Consider the following 9,490-nt stretch of genomic DNA (forward strand, 5'->3'; position numbering starts at 1 on the left):
GGCTCCTACTCCTGCCCCATGTTGACAATCAGTATGTCTGTGTATGTGCGATTTTTCACCCCGTTGTGTTTTGGGTCAGGATTTTAAAGAAAGATATTTTTATGGTAATTGTTGCTCGTCTATTTTACTATATATTTATGTAATAAATATATGATGAAAATAACCCCCGTGGGCGCCCCCTTAGACTTGTGTGCTGTTTCCCTGTGCCCTCCCATCTGCTGGCAGAGTACCCACCCCACAGACTGACCAGATGGAGGTGTGCCCCAGCCTTGGCATTATTTCCTCCCCACCCCGCCCCCAACAAGCACACACCACAGGAGCCAGCTCAGCTGTGAACTATTGGATTTGAGACAGGAATAGAACAAATTGGGGGGCTAGAGAATTAGAGGGGAGAGAGTGGTTTAAATAGGGGGGGGCGGGAGGTTCAGTGATGGGGGAGGGAGGCAGATATTTACAAGAAGGCTCGGGGGGGCGGGGGCCAGAGGCTCATCTTGGAATATTTTATAACAATATAAATAAGATTCTGGTTTGCTTTTCCTTTTCGTCTCGTAAAGGAGAGAGAAGTGCAGAGTTCGATTCTGTACAAGGGGGCAGCGGCAGAAGGCCGGCCGGGCGGGTCACTGGGCGTCCACCCGGAAGGACAGCAGCTTCTCGGAATGCATGTTGTTCAGGGTCCGCAGGTCCGGCAGCTTGAGCAGCAGCTTGGTGAAGCGGGAAGTCTCCGAGGGCCGGTTCTTCAGCACCAGAGCCCGAAGAGCCCGCAGCAGCGTCTCCTGGAGCTGCTCCACCGAAGCGGAATTCTCCGTGCCCGAGCGGTCTGTGGGGAAGACGACAGCAGTGAGACGAGCTCCCTGAGCTCCTCTGACGAGGACCCCGAGGTCTGCCAGGAGCCCCCCGAGGTCTGCCAGGAGCCCCCCGAGGTCTGCCAGGAGCCCCTCGAGGTCTGCCAGGAGCCCCCCGAGGTCTGCCAGGAGGACCCCGAGGTCTGCCAGGAGCCCCCCGAGGTCTGCCAGGAGCCCCCCGAGGTCTGCCAGGAGGATGCAGCGGGCAATGCAGCCTCTCCCTGAAGCCCCTCAGAGGGCCCAGGGGAAGGAGGAGGAGGGAAGCACAAGTCCTCCCCCCAGGCCTCTGCCCCAGAGCAGGAGGTGCCCGAGAGCTGGGAGCATGGGCTCAGCAGGGCTGGGCACCTCCCAGCCCACAAGGCCGCTCTCCTTCCCTAAACAGGCCAAACCTATCCAGGCTCCCTTGCTTTTTGCTCGGTAGTTCCCTCTGCTTGAATGCCTCCCCCACCCCCACTCCTCCACCCCCACCCCCACCCTGCCTGGCAATAGCTCACTTGTCCTTTGACGCCCCACTCCAGTGTCACCTCCGTCCCCTGCTCCCCAGGCAGAAATAGTTGTGTGTGCTTCCTAAGCCCTTGGTTCATGCTTCTACTGTGACACTTATTTCACTGTTTTATAATTAGTCGGGCATGAGTCTGTCTCCCAAGCTAGACTGTGTCTGAACCATGTCTGTATCGCCAGTGCCCAGTGCAGGGCCTGGCATAGAGTAGGTACTCCATAAAAGGTGTGTTCAACTGAACTGCGTCCGCCTCCTCCCCGGGGTCAGGCTCAGGCGAAAGCTTGACTTACCCGCAGAGACAAGCACCACCGCGGTGAAGAGGCCCAGCTCCTCCTCCGTCAGCGCCAGGGAGTTGAGCTTCTCGCTGAAGTCGAACATGGCATTGAGCAGGTCGCCCATGCCCATGGCGCTGAGCTCCTGCAGGCTGTAGGTGGTGCGGCTCAGGAACATCACTGTCTGGTCCTTCACGTTGAACAGCGATGCAAAGCGCACCATCAGCACCTACAGCGGGAAGTCGTCCTGGGTGAGGTGGCAGGAGCACTTGCCGAATCACCCCTCACGTTTTCTGAAGGGTTTACTAGATTTCTCAGGAATGAGTGGGGATAATTTCCAAATGGGTAACGGGAGGTGGGAGACCAGGTGGAAGGATGGAGAACAACCCACACTGGCTTTGCAATCCAACAGGCCTAAATCTGAGTCACTACCTGTGACCTTGGGCAAGTCACTTCACCAAAACTAATTTGCTCAGGCCTAGAACGGGGGTACAGTGTGCCCAAAATGTTATTTTAAAGGCAATGGGATGTGACTAGACCCCAGCTGAGAAGAGAAATCCCAGCCTCCTGAGGCAGGAGTGAGAGATGTTCTGCCCCCTCCCTCCCTCCTCAGTCAGAGTCTAAGGACAAAGGTACTGGGGTTCCAAAACCTTTCAGTGACACTGCCTGCCCCAGATGCCAAATTTCCTGCGGGGTGCTTCCCAAGGTCAAGAGTGGGGAGCACAAAGGGTCACTCACCTCAAAGGTGCCAGCCTTCAGCAGAGTGACCTGGTCGTGCTGAGAAAGGTCACGGAAGCCCGGGATGTGCTTGGCAAACTCTACCACCTCCCGCACAGCGGGTGTGAAACTCATGGAGAAATCCTCCCAGATCTCTTGCACGGTTCGCCCACTGCATCCATGTGGGTACATGTTCATTGGACACGCCTGGAGGAGGAAGGGATTTGGGGAGGGGAGCATCAGCCAGGCTAGCTCAGATGAGCTCCCCACCCCACAGGTTTGGGCCCATGATTTGGGCTGGGTGAGAGGCTGTGGCCCGGGAGGAGGGGTCTTTCAGGTAAAGTAGAACTCAGGTGCCAGGTGGAGATCAGGGATTCCCCAGGCAGAGCCCTTGCTACAGGCCTGAGCATCCCCCCCAGGGAAGAGGATATTCTTGTGTTAGCCTCCGGGCACACCCAGCTGCCCTATGCTAAATCCAGTCTTGCAGGCCCCCTGCCCACTTCACCCCAGGTGCCCTCACCAGCAGAACGTTCTTGGAGTTGCCCTGCCATGGACTGTTGGCAGGTGCTTCGCCTTCTGGGGCTGGGTACACGTGGGTGGGGCATAGACGGTGCCCATTGCTGTTGGGCTGGTGGCAGCTGTGCTGGGCAGGGCCAGGGGGCCAGGCAGGAGGGTAGGAGGGAGGCTGGTGTAAACCATTCAGGGCCTCGTTATGACGTTGCGCGGCCATGATGTTGTTGTCATTGGGAACAGGCGAGCAGCCTTGACTTTCCCAGCGATGTGGGGTGGTGGCCGGAGGGTTGGCTGATACATGGTTGGCATTAAAGTTGCCAGGTGAGCTCAGCTTGTCATGGGCATAGGTGAAGATCTCTCGGTGGGCCCGGGCCACCTGGGATATCACATCTTCCACTGTGGGCTCAGGACTTGGAGATCGGGGAGGTGTCAGCTGTTGTGGGAACTGGGAGAAGCCCACCAGGGGTGAGGGGGCTGGAGCGGGGGGTGGTGAGGGACCCACGGGGCCTGGGGTTGGGTGCTGGACGGGCGAGGTCTCCATTGGGCACTGGCTGCTCAACTGGTTGTTGGCCAGGTTCATGGCGCTTTGCATCTCAGCGAGCATCCGCTGCTTCTCCCGTTTGGGTATGCGCCCAAAACGCACAGCTGTGACAGGATGAGAGCAGTGTCAGGAAGTTTTCATACACACTCACATGCTTCTCTTCCTTCCTTTCTCCTGAAAGGGCAAGACCCTGAGGGCTGGGGGTTCCATCAAAACTAAAACCAGCAAGGCCACACCCATGGAGGGGGTTTTCCAAGTAGGGATGTCGGTAGGAGGTGACCAGAGGGACTAATGGGAAAGATCTGTGTTTACCCAAGAGGATGAAGTATGGGCATCCCCTAGGCAAATGAGACTCCCGGTATAATGTGTCTCAGTTTGGGACTTTTTACAGGGAGGGGTTAATCCGGAAACGGAAGGGGAATGCTCGAGGGGCAACAGTGCTGCCTCACCATCTCTGGACATGCCCACGGAGAGACACTTTTTGAAGCGACACTGCTGGCAGCGGTTGCGATTTATGCGGACGATGGAGCAGCTCTCATTTTTCAGACACCTTTTGTACTGGATGTTCTGCTGGATGCTCCGACGGAAAAAGCCCTAGAAGGCAGGGGCAGCTAGTGAGCATCTCCATCTAGGCCAGGCCTATGAGTCCCGGGGGAGGGCGTCACCTGCCCCTGTCCTCACCCCCGACCTGCCTCACCTTACAGCCCTCACAGGCATGCACACCGTAGTGGAAGCCCGAGGCCACGTCCCCACAGACTTTACACAGTAGCACCATGCCATTGAGCTCTGTGGGAAGAGAGGGGCAGCAGGTGAGCAAGAGGAATGTCTGAGTGGTCAGAGGTGAAGGTTTTCTGGGCTGGAGATTCTGGGGGGGGAAACTAAGGAGGAGCCCCAGTATCCAGGGAGCACTCAAATGACCAGACTGGGCTCAACAGCAGCTGATGCAACTCTAGGAGAAGTCTCCGAGGCCAGGGCAGGCTCTGGGAATAACTTGCACATGGACACCAACTCCCAACCTCGGTCTGCCACCTTCCGTTCCCCGGACCATCTGGAAATGTACTCACTGGTGATGCTGCTGGTGCTCTTGCTGGGGGACACTCGGCTGCTGTCCTCCAGGGCCACTTGTAGACCCCCTGGGGGGCTCCCATTATAGAAGGAGGAGGAGGAGGATGAAGAAGATGAAGAGGGAGAGCCATCATCACTCAAGCTGGGTGGAATGCTCCCAAAGGAGCGAGCTGGGTCCTGGGTGAGGGAGCCAGTGGGTGATGGTGGGAAGTAGGTGGGGCAGCCTTGGGTCAGGGACTGGAAGCTTCCATTCGAGCTGTCACTGTAGAGGGACTCGGGGCTGGTGCGGCTCGGGGAAGAGCCACTGGAACCGATGTAGGTGATGACGCCACCTGGCAGTAGAACACAAGGGGAGGGGATGTCAGCTGCCATATGTCTATGGCCTTAGGGCACCACCCTGCTCATCACCTCCTTGCCTCCCCCAAGCCAGAAGTTAAACATGTGGCACCCAGAACAGCCACCATAGGCAACCCCCAACACATACTACATATGGCATAGCCCATCAGCCACCACGACCCTTTGCGGGGTACACTCAGCTTCTGCCTTGGGTGTGAGGCACCTCCCTAGAAGCACGACCCCCGTGGGCATCTCACACATGTGCCCCCCACCCCTGCCCTGAAGCCTTCCTTGGAAATGCTGACTGCAGCTAATGACTTGTGGGTGGCAGACCTTAAGGATGGGATGAGCAGCTGAGACCCATTCAGAAGGCCCAGTCTTCCAAAATAAACAGCTGCCGATTTTAACAGACCATCCAGGGATGAGGCCATGGAGGGGCAGCTGGCCAACAGTGAGGAGAGTGGGGGAATGTGAAGATTTAAAGTCACATTCCCCCCAAACTGGAAGATGTATTCTCCGAAGGTACGGAAGGCACCAAACCTGCCCAGTCTGGTCCCCCTGGCCTCCGATAGCCCTAGTCTAAGTCCAGGAAAGAGCAGTGCAAATTGCAGGAGGTGGATGTGAAGGACAAATTGTCCTGCCTAAGGCTTCGGAATTCCCCCTTCCAGATCTCTCAGCCTGGTGACAATGACCTTGGCTCTCTGGCCACTCCAGGACTTTGGACATCTGATTACGTTGCTAACCAGGTGGCTGTGTTCCCGTGGTATCAGCAGGAGAAAAAGGTGACCTGCCTGCCACACCTTTGCCAAGCACCTAGTTTGGCTGGCCATGGGCGGGGTGAGAGAAGGGAGGATCCCAGGACACGTGAGCCAACACAGGCTATGCTACTGTGTCTCCAGAGGCACATGTCTTGCTCACCCACTGACACACACTAAGCTGGGCAGGGCAACCCTAAAATAGCTCAAGGTTGGCCAGGGTGAACCCAGCTCCCTGTAAAATAGTTGCACAACAGATCAGCTCCTACAGTTTCAAGGCTGATGGGGGGGGGGGAGGATGGGGCATTTAGTTGGTGGTAAATGAACCTGACCTAGTTCACCCATCCCCCAAAGAGGAGTTAAGACTCTCTAAAAAGACTTCCTTCTAACCTGGAAGTGAGGGGGCACATTCAAGAGTCTAGTTCTAGATCTATCGCCACCAAATTGATTTGTGATCTAGAGAAAATCAAGTCCCTTCTCTAAGTCTGTTTTCCTTTCTGTAAAACAAACAAAAAGATGAGACTTAATATCCTTGTTTTGGGGAAGTCCTTAGGAAGCAAACTGCTGCTTGTCTGGTGGGGAGGGGAGTAAGACAATGTTTGCAGGACTAAGGAAAGAGATGCTTGGGGAACAGAAAGAACTTGGAATACGGAGAAGCTGAGTCTAAAGGCAGTGCAGTGAGTAGGTGCAAAAAGAATAAAGAGGAAAGGAGTGAGGAGAAGGGTGGCTGTATGTGAGGTCCCTCTGAGGAGTGTAAACAGGAGGCCAAGCAAGGTCAGGGATGGCCCCATCTTACTCGGCTTTGGTGATGGGGAGGAGGGGGAACCCGGGCAGGCGGACAGGAAAAGGAGGCAGGCGGGTGCGGTGAGTCAGCCCAGCTTCACCCAGATCTCAGCGGGGCGGGGCGGGAGTCGGGCCCTCAGCCGGCCTCACGTCTCCGCTCCACGTGTGCCTCTTGCACGTGGCTCCCCAACGAGGAACCCCGGAACTCGAGGGCCCGCCCTCTCCGCTTCCCGTCAATCGAGAGCAGGAGCACCGCCTCTGTCCCGCCCCTCCCCGGGTCCAGGTCCTGGTCCTGGGCTGGGCAGCGAACGCGAGATGGGCGGGGACTACAGAGGGGAGGGGAGAAGGGAACACGCGTTGCCGGGGCGACCGGGGGGCGGAGCTCATTATGTAACAGGGCCGGGAGGCAACGACCAATGAGATGGTGGCCACGGCTTCTGCTGAATGAAAACAAACGCAGCACGTGGGCCCGGCTCTGCAGCCATGTGAGCCCTCCGGGCCACCCGGGCACCGTGGGTGTCCTCCTGGGGCCCAGCGCCACTCTCCCAGCTGCTCAAGTGCCGCTCCCTCCTGCCGCTGAGGATTCCCCAGTGAGCCCTGACCCATTCCCCGGCCCCTCCTGCCTCGGTGTCCCGATCACCCCAGTGCGTCTTAGGTTTCTTCCTGCCTGCGGAAACTAGGGGAAGAGGAAGAGACGAAGGAGGGCACCTTCTTTCCGAGAAGGCCAGGCATGTCACAGCTACAGGGGGCGGGTAGATGGGGGCGTTCAGGGGCACTGCTCCAAAGCTCCCAGTCCCTCTAAAGTACTGTTCATCTCACCACACGAAACCCCTTCTCCATTTCCTTCGGCCCGGAATCCTTCAGGCTAATGAGAGCTTTAGGACTCTGAGGGGTGGGGGTAGGGCGTCTCCGGACACATTCCCAGGCAAAAAATAAAAATAAAAAATAACAAAACGAAACAACAAAAAAAAAACCTCTTGAAATCCTAGTCTATGGTCCCCATGACACTAGTAAATCCCCGGGGAGAAGGGAGTCCCCAGTCCCTTACAAAGTTCCTCTTGTTCTAGACATAGAAGTGAGGAGAAGTGACAAAGAAAAGGTGATGGTAGTCATCTCAGTACCTGTGTTGTTGTTGGAGTCCAGGGTCGTCATGTCTTCACCGGTTGAGAGCGGTCATTCAAACTGGACCTTGACTCAAACTGGAGGTCGCAATTGCCGCTGTCTCCCCCTGGGCACTGACTCAGGGCAGGGAGCGGAGGCACCCTGCAGCAAGGTTTTGGGGTGGCCGGACTGCAGCCCTGCAGAAGGGGAGCACGCTGAGGCAACGGAGGTCTGCTTTGCATGGGAAGCGCAGAGAGAGTGTGGGAGAAGGGGGCCGAGAGAATTAGCCTGCAATCGTCCTGGCTAGAAAGCAGGAAGCAAGGAGGTCGGGTCTCCGCAGTGCACCGGTGCCGCTGCCCGAAGGCTCCGCAGCGCCGCAGGATAGCGAATCGGGAACTCCCGGTGCAGAAGTCCCAGAGGGGGAGAGGTTGCAGTCAGGAAGTAAGTAGGTGATGGGGAGAAACAGGGCACCCAGGCGCAAAGAAGCGAGACGTGTGCCCTGCTACGTTCCCTCGGCAGCAATATTTCACTCTGCCAATCTCAGCCGCCTTTTGCCCCTGCCTTTTTCCCTGGGACAGAAGGCTCTGCGCAGGCGCCAGCAACCCAGGATTCCCGGGCCGCACGCGGCACTGGAGCAGGTACCATGTGATCCCAGGGAGCGCCTCGTGCCCCAGTGACACACTTTTCCAGCAGCAGGCACGTTGAGCGCCGTGCGCCTGCGTAGCGCCAAGGCTGCCGGGACTTGTGGTCCACTGGTAAAGTGGGCGGACTGCGTCTGTTTACCCCTTTCTGCCTCGCAAAAGCTCTTGCTGGGACGGGGAGGAGCTGAGAGCGGGGTGGGTGGGGTGCGCCGAAGAGTCGGGGTGGCGTGTTTGGAAAGCCTGTATGGCAGAGGCATGTGAATTCCTGGGGAGGGACTGGCAAGCTTCGCTGCTCCCTGGGAGATCAAAGCTAATAGGCTTTTTCTGCAAACCTTGCAAACGTGAGTACTTCACGTGATTGCAGGACTGACCTCGCCTTGAGGTTACGGGTGACACGGGGAGAGAAGACAAGTAGGGGAGGGAGATATCCCTGAGTTAGCAGCTTAAGCTGAACTTCTGCTGCGGGGCCAAGTCCTAAAACTAAAAGGAAATGTGACCTCTTCTCCCCTCTGCTCCCCTCCGGGAGAGCGCGCCCCTGGGGAAAGGAGTTGCATTGGGGGTGAAGATGCCCCTTGGGACTCCCTGTTTGCTTGTGTGATACCTTCCCACCCATTGGAGGTGACTTTGGGTTGAGTCATTTCCCTTTATTTGTGAAATAAAAAGGACAAGGAAGGGGAACTTTATGGTGAAAGTGCTTTGAGGTCCTAAAGTAATGAGGCCAGAGGTGAGGCAGGGGCCTGGGAGCACAGTGATACTCCCACTCCACGCCCCCCCCCCCCTCCCCAGGGTTTGAGGGTAATTTGTGGATTCCACAGAAGGTAACTCGGGAGGAAACACCCAAGGTTAAAAGCTTCTTACCCTCCCTCCTCTACTGATGAGGAAAATGAGGCTTTGCAGTGACTGGCCCATGGTCAGACATCTATTGCTAGTTTCCTCTGCCCACCCTAAACATGAGGAGATGGGCAGATGTGCAAGTGAAGCACGGAATCGAGGCTAGGAACAACCAGCATCTTCCTTCACAGCAGCAATTGCCCAGTTGGTAAAAACAGGTATCAGGTAGAGGTCTAGCCTGTTTGAGGATTTGGGTTATGGGGAGAGACAAGAGCCTCTTGAAGCAGCCAAGTGAACCTGGCCCACCTGCTGCTTCCTGCTAATTCCTCCACAGACCCAGTGATTCCAGGGAGATTTCCTCCCCTTCTCCACTTGTTCCCAAGCAGCTCCTGGGGCAGCATGGATGGATGCCTGGGAACATGACAGCCGCCGAAGAGGTAGAGAAAAGGAGTGTGGGCACCAGGAAGAAAATAGCTGGGTAGTAAGGAAGTGAGTAAGCTGAGAGGACTGTGAGGTTGACTGAAGGGGTGGTGGCTGGGCAGCTGGCCTTACCACTGATCCCAGTAGACTTTGACTCCCAGTAAAAGATGGGCC

At 56.8% G+C, this 9,490-nt stretch overlaps 1 protein-coding gene and 1 long non-coding RNA gene across 2 annotated transcripts; one reads left to right on the forward strand and one right to left on the reverse strand.

Annotated features, from left to right (window-relative positions):
• Nucleotides 1–325: 325 nt before the first annotated feature.
• On the reverse strand, nt 326–8,080 carry NR1D1 (nuclear receptor subfamily 1 group D member 1). The gene is made up of 8 exons (XM_006100821.3): nt 7,445–8,080; nt 4,449–4,781; nt 4,082–4,170; nt 3,834–3,978; nt 2,851–3,488; nt 2,352–2,537; nt 1,632–1,842; nt 326–817 (listed from the first exon to the last, which is right to left on the reverse strand). Exons 1-8 carry the CDS (start codon nt 7,473–7,475, stop codon nt 618–620), a joined length of 1,833 nt encoding a protein of 610 aa, XP_006100883.1. The 5' UTR covers nt 7,476–8,080; the 3' UTR covers nt 326–617.
• On the forward strand, nt 800–1,581 carry LOC111828310. The gene is made up of 2 exons (XR_002832136.1): nt 800–878; nt 942–1,581. It is a non-coding gene; the product is annotated as an uncharacterized LOC111828310 (long non-coding RNA).
• Nucleotides 8,081–9,490: the final 1,410 nt, after the last annotated feature.

Source organism: Myotis lucifugus, unplaced genomic scaffold (genome assembly GCF_000147115.1).
Source record: "Myotis lucifugus unplaced genomic scaffold, Myoluc2.0 scaffold_329, whole genome shotgun sequence".
NCBI lineage: Eukaryota > Metazoa > Chordata > Mammalia > Chiroptera > Vespertilionidae > Myotis > Myotis lucifugus.

Bases quoted from the DNA above. Each gene is read 5' to 3' on its own strand.
- NR1D1 (XM_006100821.3), bottom strand. From the start codon at position 7,475: ATGACGACCCTGGACTCCAACAACAACACAG. The intron at 4,171-4,448 runs GTGAGTACATTT...CTCTTCCCACAG, and splicing joins GAGCACCAGCAGCATCACCA to AGCTCAATGGCATGGTGCTA. The intron at 3,979-4,081 runs GTGAGGCAGGTC...CCTGCCTTCTAG, and splicing joins ATGCCTGTGAGGGCTGTAAG to GGCTTTTTCCGTCGGAGCAT.